Genomic DNA, 15,854 nt, shown 5'->3' on the forward strand with positions numbered 1-15,854 from the left:
TGACTGTCAGTACGCATTTTTCAAGGAAAAATTTCACTTTTTAATTAATTTGCGAAATAAGTTTTCACACGTTGGAAGTTATTCTTAGAGCGCGCAATTATATATTAATTATATGTTATTGAAAAACTTCGTAAACACAAAAATTTATTTATTATTCGTAATTTAAATTTAAAAAATATTTTTGTTTTTCTAATTTTCAATTCAAATGTAAAATAAATAAAATAAAATAAAATGAATAATAACATAGAGTATACAAGATTAGAGTGTACATCATTTTATTATTATTGCAGAAAGTAACAAACTTTGCATCATATCGATATAATATAAAACATCTATTGTATCTCAATGTGTGAGCGTCATTAATAAACACTTTTCCAAAAAAAATATGATATCAGAAGTCTGCAGACACAATGCAGAAGTTGAGTAGCATTTAAAAATGGCCGCAGTATTGGTTTGTTAGAAAACGTTACGATTGCTGTTAAAGTTACGGCGGATAGTGTCATCGCAATCATCGCAGTTAATACGTCAATGGCCTGTCTTATTTATAGTACACATCTTATTCTTTCAATTGGTTTGCCAAGTATTTTGACGTAAGACGTCAGTCGAATGCGATTTCGCATTACCGAAATGCACTTATTGCGAGAATCGCGAGATCGCATGTCGTGCTGATCTCGCTTTGTCGTTCGTTGAAACGTAAGAATTTCGTGCCGCTCGCGAAAGTCTCGCCTACTCTCTCGTGTCATTTCCAGGTAAATAAGATACGTGTTTAGACGTGTGATTATCGTGATCGTTGCTTTGAGGTTAGTACGCGCTACTACGAGTTACGGAATCGAGTGTGCGTAATTTATATCCGTTGGTGAAAGCCGTACACGAGCGGCAAGAAAACAACGATGTCGCCCGGAATTAACGGCGATGGTCCCCGCAACACGGGCACCTTGCCGAAAAACAATCGCAGAAACGATAGAAACCGAGAACAGTCCGTTCAGCACCAGATCGCAAATCGTTTGATGTCTCATAGCCAGGAACAGTATTGTAACAATTTGGTAAATTTAACAAGCAGCAACTTTTCTTCTTTATCCTTTTTTTATTTTATTAAGCAAACTGAAATGTCTGACTCACTAGAAAAAAATACAACACTTTATAGCATTTTTAAAATTAGTTTTATTCATTAAAATAAAGGTTGTTATTACATATATTAATTTATAGATAATTAAAACTCAATATTTGATACAATTAATTTTTGATATTAAAAAGTACTTGCTGAAAAATTATATAAATATAATGATAAAAAATAACTGTAATAGAGATAAAATGAATTGTGAATTGATTTAATATTTAAAAGATATTTAGTGGTCCAAGACAATTTGAATTGTGAATTGATTCAATATTTAAATGATATTTAATGGTTTAAGACAATTTGAAATCTACTGACAGAAATATGCTGTTAAGCCACTCCTAGCAGTGTCGAATTCAGTCTATTAATAGATAATAAAATGGTGGGGCGTTTCTTACTCTAAGAATATACATACCCATAGAGGTGAATCCACATTTGTACTGTAGAGCTGCCTGTACATTGTTCTGTCGTATAAACTTTTATTTTATCTTATATTTTATTTTCTCTGTGAAAGTATTCTTAAAAAAGAAATTTGTATAGTTTCAACTGGAGTGGCAGTCACTGAACGAGCGTGAACGTGAACCAAGAGCATCAAGAGCAGCAAAGAATAGTAACACAAGATCAGCTTCCTCTTTACCATTTTGCTCATACTTTCCTACATACCAAGATTTATCCGACTGTTGTGAGTTTAATTCTATCTATATTTTTCACTTGTAAACATTGTTTGTAATTTGATTCATTATTGCAGCATCACACAGCTCAGGAAGGCAGTGCAATTACACTCCAGAAGAATACATATCTTGGCCAAAAATGGTGCTGCCTACTGACCCTAGAACTCAATCACCACCACGAATGCAATCAGGCACCAAACCTTCTAACGTGAATAAAATGGTATTATGCAACATTAACTGTATCTTGATATCTTCTTTTTTGTAAATAATTTTGTGTGTTTTATAATTTTAATTTTATATACTCTTGCTTCTCTTATACTTGCTTATCTTATATTTTCTCAAGCCTGACAGAAGTCAAGTAGAAAGCCGCTTAAACCAGATCAGGGACTATATTAGATCCACTGCAACAATGATGGATTCTCTCAGTCAGTCTTCCGATCCTGTAAGTATTATTTATGTGCAACAATAACATAGAGACTATCTTGCCATATATTAATCACAAATATTATGTAGCGCGCACAAGCCCAGCATGAAAAATTAACTAGACTGGTGGAGGATCTGCACGATAGTGAGATAAAGCTGTCTAAATTATTGGAACAATATCATAATCACGAAATTTCTGATGAGGTTATTCTTATTTGATAATTTACTAAGTCACCGATCATAGATCGATTTTAGAAAGATAAATACCTTCTTTTCTATAGAACGGTGAAAACGGAAGAGAAGACGTTGATGAAGGCGGCGATGCTGGTAGAGAGATGCACTTACGGAGGAATATGGAAGAATATCAGACCAAGCTCGCACAATTACAAGAACATCAAGCTAGCTTAGTGGGCATGCAGATACGCGTCAGAGAAAGATTAAACGAGGCGCGTCAAGCTCAACAAATACTTTTGCAACAGGAAAATCAAAATACATCGAATACTGCTACATGGGAAAGCAACCGCGCACCTTCAACAGGTCCTGCTAATGTTGAGCAACTTGAGTCGGAAACAGCGGTTCTTAGAGGAAAGTTAGCGCAACTTCAGACAAAGAAAAAGCACATGGATCACTTGGTAGCGGAACTACAAGCCATAGAATCATCCGATAGAGGCAGTTGTGTTAGTTTTATTTTTTATTCAATACAATAATAGAGAATCAAAAGAATAAATATCTCGCAAATATGAAATTTCTTCCATAATTCTTATATATTCTTACATATCTCTTATAAATTTAATACATAAATATTCCTTTTTATTTATCATAATATCGATACTACTTTAAGAAAAATATGCAATATATTTTTGACTCATGTTACACAAATAATATACAATATCGGACATTTGGCAATATTAAGGTTACCTTTTTCAACTGTGTCATTCTCCTAATCTTACTAGTATGCTATACGAAGCATCGTATGTGTTTTATATTTGTGACATATATTTATTTTTTTTTCTCCCCTTTTCTCCGTCTACACTTTGTAAATAAGTTTATAGTATTTGTTATTCATTTTTATTTGTTTTAATTTAGAGTTCCGAAGGCTCAAGAAACACAATAAGAGATAAAGCCGCAGAATTAGAAGCGATGAAAGCACAGCTTGCGCATATAAAGGCTCTAATGGAAGATGGCGTAAGAATTCGCGACTCTGTAGATTCAACTTCCGAACCTGAGCAAGATATGGACGTGAACGGAGAAAGTGCAGTAGATATGATTACTGAAGATGTGTCAAACATCTCATTCGAATGCCGAAGCGACGGTGACGACATCGGTCATGGAAAGTTTCGAAATTCTATACCGACACTTGAAGATATACAGGTGATAACAATAATCATAATATATCTGAAATTGTATATAATTGTAACATATCGTAAATTGTAATACTTGTCTTTTTTCTAGAATGTGACACGAGAGCTTAAAGAACAATCTGTCTTGCTTCAAGCCACGCGAGCCGAATTGCAACGTTTAAAACAACCATTATCCGCAGCTGCCCATCCTACTTCTTCGTCTTCCTTCTCATCTTCCAGTCCGCCTCCAGCGCTTATACCTTTAAATGCAGGCGAGAAGAAGCAGAGTAATAATGTCAGTACAGAGACTCAGCCCATACAAGCGAAAAGACGCCAACTGGAAGATCTTATAAAAAAGGTTTCTTATAAAACCTTATGAAAGAGAAATTTTATATTACATATATATTTTTTACACAATCATATAATTATACATTTATAAAAATAGGAACAAGCGCAATCCTCCAATGTGAATCGAGATATTCAAGCGCCGGATCAAAATAGTCAAAAAAGTTCTGGTTCTCAAGCTAGTCACACTAGTACACCTGCAAACATCTGGCCGGCTTCTGCAGCTGCAGGCAAGTGTTATCACTATATATCACGATAACATTAAGTAATGCATTGTTGTATAATACGTGTTTCGTACAGGTGCAGGAGATTCTAACGAGCACAGTGTAGACGGTATATCTACGTCGGAAAATTTATTGGACATTGGTCCACAAACCATCGCTGCTGAAAATGGTGGATTTAACGGAAATTGGTGGGCCTGTCCTGTGCCACCTCCAACTATGAATCAAGGACAACCAGGTAAAGTATTGATAACAATATCTTGAAACTTTAAAAGTTTGAGAAATAAAACGATGCTTATACGTTTCGTTTCGTTTTGTAGGTTCGGTCGAATTTTATCGGCAGTTATTATTAGGTTCACAAGCTCAACAATTGCAAATGATGGGTACAACGCTGCACCACTGTTGTCAGCTTTTGTGGGCGCAACAACGCGAGCTGCAATCCATGCGCACCGCAATTACTCAGCTGCAGTTACAAACGAGATCGCAAAATCAGACTCCGCAGCGCGCCAATAATATTGAAAATCAAGAGGAATACTCGAATTTGAGTCGCAATGTTCACAATCTCGGCGACACGTTGGACGCAACTTTACCGCCCAGTTCGTCCTTGCCGAATCTTGTGTCTCTACCTAATTCTTCAGCAGCATTATCGCACACTCCGATAGTTACATCTAATTCGCAGCAGCAACAGCAGCAATTGAACAATCAAGTACCTCCTGGTAATAGAGCGAACAACTACTGGGACAATTTTCGAAGGTAAAGAAATTGACTCATAAGTTGATGATTATATGTTTCGTCATTTCTGATTTATTCAATTGGTTTCAATATATATGTGTTCTTCTATATATTGTAAGATGTAAACTTATATGAAAATAATTTCGTTATTTCTGATTTATTAAATTGATTTCAATATTTGTGTTATTCTATATTTTAAGTTGTAAACTTGTGAAAATGATAAATATTTTATCAAATATTTACACTTTCACAGTTAACTTTCTATTTCAGCGTGTATAAAGAGGTTTTCTAAAAATCTGTTTACTATTAAATCTGAGATGATTACTGTAGTAAAGGAAAAATAATGAATTAACTGTCAATTAAACTACAGTAATAATTTACGAACTTTGGCAAAAATTAAGTAAAATTACCTACACAAAATTATTACAAAATTTGTACTCCATATTTGTTTATATTTTTCGTAGTTACCAGATTGATTACCTCCGTTTTTCATTTTTCTGTAAGTTAATGTATCATTCTACAACTAGTAATAAACATCACAATCTATATTTATCACTTTCTGTCTTATACTTATCACTTTTCACCACCCTTGTTTTAAGCTCATATCTTATATCATAATTCAGTTATATAACTCTGTGGTTAATACAAACAAGACTAAGAAAGGAACACTTGTTGGTAGGTAACATATAGGTATGTAAATTGATTTTTCGAGATTGGATAGGCCATCACCCAAAGTTTTATTAATGACTAACATTAATGCATGCAGTGACAATAATTATCTTAACGTTGAAGTTTTCTTCTTTGATTTAGATGTGGTTTCAAATAAAGTCCCCACCATTTTAACTTCAAGTTTTGTAACAAAATTGTTTTATGTATTAATAATTAATTTTTATTATAATCTGAATTTTTTAAATAAATTAAAAAATATTTTTCTTCTTGTCTTAACTAAGTTTTTTCTTAACTTCCAGCTATTCTCGACAAAATTTGCTATCAGGAAATGTAAAGACTATGACTGAATCCTCAGCGGCTATAGCAAATTCGTCATCTTCTGCAAATACAACCAATACAAGCGGAAGTAGCGTCAACAGTTCGCTAATGTATGTAATATAAAGATGGTTAAATCGATAATTAGCATGTGTTCTTTATATATCTTTATTTTTTATTTTCTTCCAGAAAAGACAAGCGAAATCGAGAACAAGGAACTGACAACTTACCTTTGCCATTAACTGGTGCAGAAGCACAATATTCATTGAATTTACAATTGCCATCGAATTTACAGCAGCAAGACAGAGAAAATGCTACTATTCGTAGTAACATAATAGCAAACGAGGTGTCTCAACAAGTCGATAATCTTTGGGAGGAAACTCATAGTTCTTTTCGGATATCATCTGCAACAAATGATGACAATCTTCTTAATAATCTAAGGTTTGAATCATTTTTAACATTTATCAGATATAACTATTTCAATCAAATTGTGTCAATTAATATTTTAATAATTGCTATTATGTGTTTTTTTTTCTTTTATTATTATATAAACGCATTAATTTAAACAATGTTTATTACGGACAGTTCAGAGATGAAAGAGGCGATCGGTTCACTCATCGCAGTAAATAAAAAGCGACCCGATTATTTAATAATTATTTTGAAAGAAGTTAAGACCATCAGCGAGGATCACAGATTGCGGTCTCATTTGTTAAGAACACTACGCGCTTTACAAGACACGCAAACACTGAATAACCCATTGGTTAGTATATAATCTGCAGACTTATAGAATATGCGTGTTCATTTTGTACTATAATATTGCATTTTTTATATTTATTAAAATTCTATCCAGAATGAGGTGTCCGACTTAACTCCAAGTGAAAGTTGCCAATCTAGCGATGAAGATTCGGACGTTGGTGCAATGCTAGGCTTCTGTTTGGAAAACCAATCATCTGGGACTGAATTGGTTGCAACATCTCATGTAGACACGGCCTCTTCTCCAACTTCATCTCAAGTACCATTAATAGAGCATCTGGAAATATCGGTAAATATTAATATAAAAAATCTATAGAACTCTTTACGTTATATGAAAAATTATCTAATTGTAAGTTATGATCCAACATTGTTAGGGCACATTTTCACTCGATTGTGCGAATGCTCTGCCTTCCACTTCTAACGCCAAATCCGCTTATAACGAGGACTTGGCGGAAGCTGATCAATCGCGACCTGATTCTTCAAGAAATTCTCATCAAAAAGTATATTTTCTTAAATTTCTCGAATTTAAATGAATGATACAAATTGATACTAAACATGTTATATGCTGCTTCAGCTTTCTACTAATGATGTGGATAACGAAGAAGGGCAAGAAGAAGCAGCATCTTATCCGATTACTGCAGAAGCAGCTATTCCTGATCTTGAAGGCCTTGCTGACAAAACTGAAGATGAAAGAGCAGAGGATAATTGCGAAGAACTTGATAAGTTATTTACTAGATTATATCATTAATCTCTCTCTTTTCTTTCCTCTCTCATATTACATATTTATATAAATAATTATTTATACTTAAATGCAATGATAAAAAAAATGACGATGCATCTTGACTTCTAATAAGATGTTGGCTAACTAGCGCTTCAAAAACATTAGTCAATAAATAAAGTCTTATATAGTAAAAATTGTGAGAAAAATTTCAGATCTTTTAATATCATTATTACTTCTTATACATGTTGCTCTTTGTGATACATTTAAAAATTAGAAAATTAAAATATAGATATAAGTTTAAAAACGCACAAGATTTAAATTATAAATTTGCCTAGAGTAAAAAACTTTGTACGTTTAGTATAACAACTTAAACTATTATAATTTATTACATTTTACGATGTATACCATGTGTATATTTTAACATTTATAAAATATATGTCAAGATTCATTACATCTCTATACAAATCTAATATCTTATCATTATTCTTTCTACCTATTCTTCCGAAAAAGAATACGTTAACTTTTAGATGCACAAGATAATCTTTTTGAAATGTTTTGCATTTTATTTTCTCTACTTAATAATCTTCAGACTCGATATTTTTGAACATTTTCTTTTAGGTTCCATCTAGAGAAACCTTAAAATATGTTTCGACAGGATTCAATTTGAATTTATTGAAACCATTTTTCTAGTATTTGAGTTTTTACAAATTTTTATTTGTATTAGGTACCGCGGAAAGTTCGTGTCGTTTTTCTAAGAGATGTCGTTCATCGGGAAAAACGACACGAACTTTCCGCGGTACCTAATAGATACAGTCTATGCTTCAATATATTATAAATCAACAACAAAAAGAATTTCTCGCTTGTTTTCTCTCATATGCCATTAAGGAGACATGCAGGGATTAATGTAAGGATAAGAAGTAAAACAGAGAATAAGAGAACTTTGCGTTATTAAATATGTAAAATAAATATATTTATTGTTTTTCATGAATACAAAGGAATGACTCACATGTCATATATATGTCAATGTTTCTAATCATACACACAGTCATACGTAATACAGAAAAGTTATATATAAAAGTAAAGAGGGATAAGTATATATACACAAGTAGAGGGAAACAAAAGTGGTCAATCAGGTGGAGCTCAAATGTCTATCTGATTATTCAGCAGTATTCGCTCATGGTGATAGATGGTACACCCATGAGTGGTGAACAACAATTTTTCATAGTCTTTGTTGCTTTCGTCTAATTTTACATCTCCACTTGACAATAAGTGTTTATCTACTTTATCTAAGCCAGGACTACCTGCTGCCCAATTCTCTTTTGTCGTTGAAAATTGTTCCAAAGTTGTACAATTGGCAGTATCGGTATCTAAGTCCATGTCTAATGTTTCTGACTTATAACGTGCTTTTTCTGCTTCTTGTACCATAAACAATGCAGACGTTGCCATATCTGAAAAAAGGAAACCCAATAACTTTTGTTATTTACACCTTATATCATCTATTTGATTAGCAGATAGTAAAATTTACTAGTAGAAAGATATTTGAGCTAAGTACCAATAATTAATAAAATAATATTATTGTATTATAAAATAATATTAGCACTATGATATATTAATATTATATATTAGCATATTAGCATCCATACTTTCCATCGCATACCATTTATCCATGATATAGAAGGTCGCGGGATGCGTTAAGCTTCAAAATAAATTTTTTGCCGGGATATCTGTAGTCAGATGTAAATGTGCAAGCCCATAGTAAAAATATCGAGTGTTTATATGTGCCTGTGTATCCGACTTCCATCAGTATCCGGCTTATAAAATCCATAGATACAGAATAATAATTGCCAACATATCTTGTTGACATATCTTGTTTAACCCTTTCACCACTAAGAGCAACTATAGTTGCTCTCCGTGAAACAATCTATGGGTATTAAGAGCGACTTTAGTTGCTCACAGCAAAATAATTGCTAATAGCAGTGGTAATCGTATTGTGAAAAGTTCATCGACAGCATGGATGAAGTATTACTGTACATGGAAAAACCCAATGTATCTGATATATTTATTTTTTTATATAGACAATAAATTCTAATGGACTATAAGACTATAATCAAACGCTTGTTATTCATCCCTTATAGCCTAATAGAACTTACTTATTTTAAAAATTCAGACCTCGTCAAGTTCAATTATTTTTTATATGTAATTTATTTACGCCCTGGATAAACATAAAGAATATTATTGCAATCTCTGTTAGGTTTTAAATTTCACGTACAAAACGTCGCGGGAAAAAAATGGCCATGGTAAATTCATCAAGTGTTCGTGGAAGATCGCTAACGATCGAAAGAAGAATATTCTTACCCCTTCGAGGTTTTTTTCGCTCTTCAATAGGCCACCCTTTGTCATTATCATGCCGATTTCGCTTCCGATTCCTGCAAAACGACATATTGACGTCCTCCTGTTGCTGCTGTTGCTGATTGTACCATTGCTGGGTCCAAGGGATGGCCTCCAATCGGCAATTGCGCCACGGATTCCATCTGGTTAATTCTGAAAACACATGATAAATGCTTTCTAATTATAGTAGCCGTCATCTATTTCTATATATATATATATATATAACAATATCGCAATGCGTTAGCGATACTCATCGCCGGTATCACCGCAATTACCTTGCTGGTTTTCCTGCACGCAGTATGGTGGTATGAAGCTGTAATATGTGTCGGATGATACAAAAAATTGCACAGTTTTTTGCTCATCGCACATTGCTTCATCCATTATCATTTTTATCAAACTACCGGAATCCGTTGTTCACCAATTATCGTGACCAATCTTGAACAATCAATTATAACATCAATAGAGCAAGATTTCTACGATAAAATATATCAAGTTCTTTTACTAATGCGATACCACGTGTACAAACCTTCCTTAATATCGACAATATAATTTGTTGACACACACACGTTACGTGGATACGTATTTTTCGCGTGCGTGATGAAAGGTTAAACAGGGTTAGGGACGCGGAGCAACGCGGAATGGAAAAACAAGCGGGTAAATGTTGATACCTCCATATGATGTAAAGGAGAATACACCTGAATGCGGCAAAACAAAATGAAGAACGGTGAAACTCTTTCGACCCAATCAGAAACTAGTAGCAGTGAGTATTGTGGCCAGTATGTTCTGCTTTCGTCTTTTACAACTCAGACTTCTGATTCACTTAAAAAAATTCAGCATTCCATTTTTAATATAAATCCACCTTTAAGATATTTCTAATTTTCAATGTATTTTTTTCAGTCACAATATGTCGTACGCGTAAAATTACAAGTTTCGTAACTTGCGTGATTTATTGACATCCAACATGAAAATCGAGCAGTTTGTCTTCCGAAAGTAATAAATAAATTTTATCCAAAAACTGCGATCGATGAACTCTCTTTTGTCCAGTTATGCACATGCCTTGCAGAATTTACCACTGTCGCGTGGTATAATTCGCAACTGATTGGCTAGTGGCAAGCCGGGACACGCGACGGCCAATCAATGCGCAAAACCGACGAATCGCCCATATTTGCACGCGAGTCACCGTCGTAGACGACGGAAAGAGGTGGCGTTCATTGTTGCAACGGTTTGGCGGGTTGGCAAAGCGGTGATTGGCCGGTCTGTCCTTCTTGTAGTCAATGGTCGCTTAGAGCCGTAGAGCCGCTTGAGAGCGTAGGTCGTTTTACCACGGAAAATACCACTTCCCGTGGATCCATCGTCGCCGTACGCGGTATCGTATCGCGCAGTGCAGCACGAGCAAGTAACAGCCTCTTTGATAAACGGGCGTCCAGCTACGCAGGTAAGTGAACACGCCGTATTTTTCGTACGACAATGCATGGCACACGGTCGCGCCGCTCTGCCGCCGGAGAGAGAGAGCGGTTCTTCATCGCGGTGGCCGTGCGACTTGGGCACGTGGTTCCCGGTTTACCTTCGGGCGACCTATCCTACGCTGCAACGCGAATCGAGGCTTCCGATGATGCGTGTTGCTCTCGCTAGAAAATCGGAGCCAACCGGCCGCTATCATTGTCCGCGAGATATTTCGGTAGCGAACTTGACGAAATGCGCGATAGCTGCTACTGCAACGACGGCGTCATCGTTATCATCATCGTCACCGTCGTTGTCATCGGCAGCAACGGCATCGCGATCGCCATCGGACGATCTTTCCTCCGTGCAAAAAAAGCGTAGCGCGCGCGGCGTCAGTCTCGGATGCCATCTTCGCGCCGCGCTGTGCCGCGCGGCGTACATGCGTGCGTACCGACGTACCACACGCACACACCGATGGCGTAAAGTGGGGGTGAGCACGGAAAGAGAGAGAAACTAACCAGAGGATCGAGATCAGCCACGTTGTACGGCGCCGTGAAATCCGAGGGATATTGTCGGGCGAAAGAGCATCGGTAAAAAAAACCGTGAATATTTCGATATCGTTGATTATCAGCGACGACGGAACGCATCATCGCGCTGCGTATCCGACGTCGTCGTTGTACACGCGCTCTCGTCTGTCCCTTTGGCCGCCTTGTCGCCCGCCATCATTCGACGTCGCGCGAACACCTCGCGGCGCGCACGTGTTCCGCGCGCGGCGTTTCGTCTTATCCATCTACTTTTGGTGCCTGTGTACGGTGAAATTTGTAGCGCGATGCGTAAGATGCATCCATTTTATTCGCGCCGCTTCGATCGCATCGTTCCGGCCGGCGCCATGCCGCGCGGGTTTTGCCGTGCGGCTTCGCTACGCTCCGGCCGGCGCTTCCTGCGCTCGCGAGCGCCGTTCGCACGGCCTTCTCTTGCCGATAAAATGCACATTCACCTGCGTATCGTATACCCATCCTCGCCGTTATGCGCTCGCGCGTTTAGGAGACATATGTGTGCAGTGCGCGCGGGCGCGCTGATATGGCAGATTCGCCGCCTTTCGCGAGAACAGTTAGATGTTTTAGCATCAAATACTTGAAAATCGCTTCTGCGATTTTTTTTCAGTAATAAATATATAATTGTATTTTCGTGGTTGGGCAAAGTAATAATTTGAATAAAATATGCGTATTTCGATAGAAACTTTCCAAGTGTGAATTTGATAATCATTGAGAGAACTTTGTTCCGTCTGTAATGCGATGCGAGTGTATATTCTCCTAATTTATTTGTAAAATTATAACATATGTTGCAATATGTACAAATAAAGAGGCACATGGTAGGAACTGTTGCGACATTTAAAAATATTTTAAGCGGCATATAGATTGATAAAAAAAATTATTAAAAAAAAAAAAAAAAAAAAAAAAAACTAAGTAATTTAATTATTTCAGGATTATGCAACAACACGTGTGTGGCTATATGATTACAGATTTATAAAGAATGAGTTCCAGTGCTTGTTACAAATGTAACCGTATGGGCCACTTTGCACGGGAGTGCCCACAAGGAGGAGGCGGTGGCAGAGGAGATCGTGGACGAGATAGAGATGGTGGCTTTGGCCGTGGCCGAGAGAAATGCTTCAAATGCAACCAATTTGGACATTTCGCACGCGAGTGTAAAGAGGATCAGGATCTTTGCTATCGCTGCAACGGGGTTGGACATATTGCGAAAGACTGTCAACAGGTTAGTACGGTTACTTTCAGCGACACCCGATTGTCCCGAGTTCACAGTTGAGAACATGGTCGTGGCGCAGAAATGGATGCCAAAAGGTTTTATACTGTTTTCCACCAGGGACCGGAGCTGAGTTGTTACAATTGTAACAAGACTGGTCACATGGCGCGCAGCTGCCCGGAAGGTGGCAATGATTCCGGACGCTTCGCAATGCAAAGCTGTTACAACTGCAACAAGACAGGCCACATTGCTCGCAACTGCACCGAGGCCGGCGGGAAGACTTGCTACATCTGCGGCAAGACTGGTCACATAAGCCGCGAATGCGATCAGGACGACAGGAAGTAGGAGATAACCGGAATCCGTGCCGCTTAACGATAACAATAAGCCGTAAATCCAATGTGCGCGCCTCTACCGGGGATTGTAGCTAGGTAGGGATGCGGACGTATGTCTCGTTGACGCGTACAATTCGCAGAGGATGCGTGTCGCCGTCGTCGCCGCTGCTCTTACGGCGCTGTCGTCGTTGCCGGCGGTACTCATCATCGCCACCGTCGTCGTCGTCGTAATCGTTCGAATTTCCATCTCTCCAGCTCCCAACTCCCGGAGGTCTGCTCCCCAACCCTCCTTCCTATTATTCCCAATCTCCTTCCCCCTCTCTGCCCACCGTTCTCTTCGCAAGGATTTTTTTTCTTAACGATGTCTTTAATTTTTTTTATTGCTGTTACACCAACATGCCACACATACAATGACTACTACGTGTGAATGAGCGCGTGCAGGATTCATCCTACGAGTAACATCTCTTACATTTACATTGTACACGTACACTGTATACACGAACACATATACACATACATACCAATATACACCTATGTAATAATATTATAAACATTCGATTGAATTAGAGTAGAGACATGAGTCCTCTGTCCCCTGACTTTTCAACTGTCTCGTACGCGCATTGTTTTCCAATGCAAGATGTATGGATCCTCGGGAAGCTTACAAGTGGTCTCGCAAGATTTTGTGTAGTAAAAGTTCGCATTACCTTTCCATGCGCCTCCCTCTTTGACTTTTGCATTTGAATGAATCAAGCAAATTTTACAAAACAAACTAATATGATTGGTTATAAAAAAAAAAAGAAGGGATAGGCGATTATCGACGGCGAGAAACGTCTTAAACTATTAATAATGCGGTTTACGAATGTGTCATAAGATACAGGCCTCATGTTGCACCACTTTTCGCATCCACGCATCTTGTATTCTCCGGTCCTCCCTCTCGAACTCTCTAGCCGACACTCACAAATCAACAACCGAAGGAAAGAAGAAAAAGAATTTGGAAGCGAAAGCGGGAAATGGAAAAAGAAAGCGAGAACATATGCCGGCCCTGAATGCATAAAAATAAGATTCAGTAACGCTAATTTTTAATGTGTAAGGATGTAATGAGGATCTCGCCCGAGCTGTTGCTACGTCACTTTTGTGTTCTTTTGTTTCTTTTTCACTATTTTCTTCTACCGGACACTTAACTCCGTATCCGTACGGACGAAAGCAAAGCATAGTTGTAGGATTGTCAGTGTTTACGGGTTTATATACAGTTATATTGGCTCTCACTCCTGATCCCTCGACTTCGACGAAGTAGGGCGAAAGAGAGAAGACGCGTACTTTCTACACGGTCTTTGAAAGAAAGGAAACATTGCGATTAATACCAGTAAGATGCAATTCGAAACGGTCATGCTACATCGATATGTATGTATATATACATTTAAACACGGTGGTCTGTACAAGTTGTCACATTTTGTACGTACAATCATATAATTGTTAATAACGAGACTATAGACTCATATTGTTCATACTGTCGCCGGACTGTTGATAGACTTGCGATAAAGAGAGGAGCCCCACAGGAGAGAGTGTAACAACCTTACTATATCCTTACATGTTGCTGAAAATACTTCGTTACTTAGGTATATGTATATATATATATGCGCATATGTGTATACATATATTTATGCATATGTGCAGGAGCTGTATTTTGTACTGTAAAAAGCTAGTTTATACTCTGGTCGTTGCTGGTGACTAATTCCGATGATGCGATTCTTCTTTGTATTTCCATGAAAAAATTATATTTTTCATGTATAGAGTACATGCTGATGAAATCGATACTTTTTTTCTCATGTGTAACTGATAAGTTGTAGAAGCGAAATTTGTAGATACGGTCGAAAAAAATACAAAAAAAAACGAATTAACGGAACTCGTAGGAAAGAAGAAAAAAAAAAGAAAACTCCCCGCCGCACGAAGCGGGAACGACCATTTACGCTCGATGCGAGTACAAAGTGAGAGATTTTTTCCTAAAAGAAGAAGAAACAAAAAGATGCGAAGCGCGAGTAGTCGCGCGACGAAATTACGTTGGCGAGAGCCGCGACTCGTCGCGGTGCGCGAAGTGTTCATAAAGTAAAAACGCAACGCAATTAGGAGATAAGACGCGATTAGATTCCCGACTACTTTTCAGAATACCGGACCATGTTCACGCCAGCAGCAGCAACAGCGCGACGCGCATTATCAATCCGATCAATCCGGAAGCCGGGCGGCGAGTCTCAGTTCAAGTCCGAAAAAGAAAAAAAAAAAATGAAAAGACGGATATATATACACACACACACATAAACATGTGGACGGATCGTGCGGATGTTACGTCTCGAAGAAACCGACTCTGCGCGATTCGCACATACGTGCGAGCTCAGTGGTTTTTACCAGCAGCGACAATTGTGTATTAACGTTCAGAAGCCAGGCGTGCCTGACTATCTCGGTGGAAGAAAGGCCCGGGCCATCCGCCCTCTCCCCCGCATGGCGATGGCGCGCCCGGGGGGTATTATTATATCGTATAATAACCCAGGTGTCCTGCGACAATTTTATACACTTGACACACTGTTCGGGGACTTTAAGAGCCGGATCTCATTGCGTAGTTTCGGTAGTGCTCACG

General features: G+C 37.8%; 3 protein-coding genes and 1 long non-coding RNA gene across 8 annotated transcripts; 2 read left to right on the top strand and 2 right to left on the bottom strand.

Annotated features, from left to right (window-relative positions):
• The first annotated feature begins 345 nt into the window (after positions 1-345).
• LOC105669527 (AF4/FMR2 family member lilli) lies at positions 346-7,774 on the top strand. Of its 3 annotated transcripts, none has more exons than XM_012362524.2 (17): positions 347-1,043; positions 1,655-1,796; positions 1,863-2,005; positions 2,129-2,227; positions 2,299-2,412; positions 2,490-2,885; positions 3,295-3,579; positions 3,661-3,906; positions 3,994-4,123; positions 4,194-4,352; positions 4,435-4,867; positions 5,815-5,943; positions 6,020-6,271; positions 6,416-6,590; positions 6,681-6,872; positions 6,958-7,083; positions 7,158-7,774. In XM_012362524.2, the coding sequence occupies exons 1-17, from the start codon at positions 891-893 to the stop codon at positions 7,329-7,331; spliced, it is 3,348 nt and encodes a 1,115-aa protein (XP_012217947.1). In that variant the 5' UTR covers positions 347-890; the 3' UTR covers positions 7,332-7,774. The 3 variants fall into 3 exon arrangements, with proteins under 3 accessions (XP_012217948.1, XP_012217947.1, XP_067203392.1); XM_067347291.1 differs by having other exon boundaries at positions 350-749; XM_012362525.2 differs by lacking the exon at positions 2,299-2,412 and having other exon boundaries at positions 346-1,043.
• A 475-nt stretch (positions 7,775-8,249) lies between these two features.
• LOC105669529 (uncharacterized) lies at positions 8,250-10,689 on the bottom strand. The gene is made up of 4 exons (XM_012362529.2): positions 10,219-10,689; positions 9,968-10,127; positions 9,660-9,845; positions 8,250-8,752 (listed from the first exon to the last, which is right to left on the bottom strand). The coding sequence occupies exons 2-4, from the start codon at positions 10,077-10,079 to the stop codon at positions 8,445-8,447; spliced, it is 606 nt and encodes a 201-aa protein (XP_012217952.1). The 5' UTR covers positions 10,080-10,127; positions 10,219-10,689; the 3' UTR covers positions 8,250-8,444.
• Positions 9,170-9,562, bottom strand: LOC136997081 (uncharacterized). Its single transcript, XR_010887899.1, has 2 exons — positions 9,455-9,562; positions 9,170-9,329 (listed from the first exon to the last, which is right to left on the bottom strand). It is a non-coding gene; the product is annotated as an uncharacterized lncRNA (long non-coding RNA).
• A 246-nt stretch (positions 10,690-10,935) lies between the features above and the next one.
• CNBP (CCHC-type zinc finger nucleic acid binding protein) lies at positions 10,936-15,020 on the top strand. 3 transcript variants are annotated; one of them, XM_067347329.1, is made up of 3 exons: positions 10,936-11,127; positions 12,617-12,905; positions 13,014-15,020. In XM_067347329.1, the coding sequence occupies exons 2-3, from the start codon at positions 12,666-12,668 to the stop codon at positions 13,236-13,238; spliced, it is 465 nt and encodes a 154-aa protein (XP_067203430.1). In that variant the 5' UTR covers positions 10,936-11,127; positions 12,617-12,665; the 3' UTR covers positions 13,239-15,020. The 3 variants fall into 3 exon arrangements, with proteins under 3 accessions (XP_067203430.1, XP_012217953.1, XP_012217954.1); XM_012362530.2 differs by having other exon boundaries at positions 10,938-11,127; positions 12,655-12,905; XM_012362531.2 differs by lacking the exon at positions 10,936-11,127 and adding an exon at positions 11,568-11,722 and having other exon boundaries at positions 12,655-12,905.
• Positions 15,021-15,854: the final 834 nt, after the last annotated feature.

Source organism: Linepithema humile, chromosome 1 (genome assembly GCF_040581485.1).
Source record: "Linepithema humile isolate Giens D197 chromosome 1, Lhum_UNIL_v1.0, whole genome shotgun sequence".
NCBI lineage: Eukaryota > Metazoa > Arthropoda > Insecta > Hymenoptera > Formicidae > Linepithema > Linepithema humile.

Coding starts and splice junctions, on each gene's coding strand:
- LOC105669527 (XM_012362524.2), top strand. CDS start 891: ATGTCGCCCGGAATTAACGGCGATGGTCCCCGCAACACGGGCACCTTG. Junction 1,797..1,862: donor CCAAGATTTATCCGACTGTT/GTGAGTTTAATT, acceptor TCATTATTGCAG/CATCACACAGCTCAGGAAGG. Junction 2,228..2,298: donor TCAGTCAGTCTTCCGATCCT/GTAAGTATTATT, acceptor AATATTATGTAG/CGCGCACAAGCCCAGCATGA.
- CNBP (XM_067347329.1), top strand. CDS start 12,666: ATGAGTTCCAGTGCTTGTTACAAATGTAACCGTATGGGCCACTTTGCA. Junction 12,906..13,013: donor TTGCGAAAGACTGTCAACAG/GTTAGTACGGTT, acceptor GTTTTCCACCAG/GGACCGGAGCTGAGTTGTTA.
- LOC105669529 (XM_012362529.2), bottom strand. CDS start 10,079: ATGATAATGGATGAAGCAATGTGCGATGAGCAAAAAACTGTGCAATTT. Junction 9,846..9,967: donor CGTGCAGGAAAACCAGCAAG/GTAATTGCGGTG, acceptor ATGTGTTTTCAG/AATTAACCAGATGGAATCCG. Junction 8,753..9,659: donor GCGAAAAAAACCTCGAAGGG/GTAAGAATATTC, acceptor TCCTTTTTTCAG/ATATGGCAACGTCTGCATTG.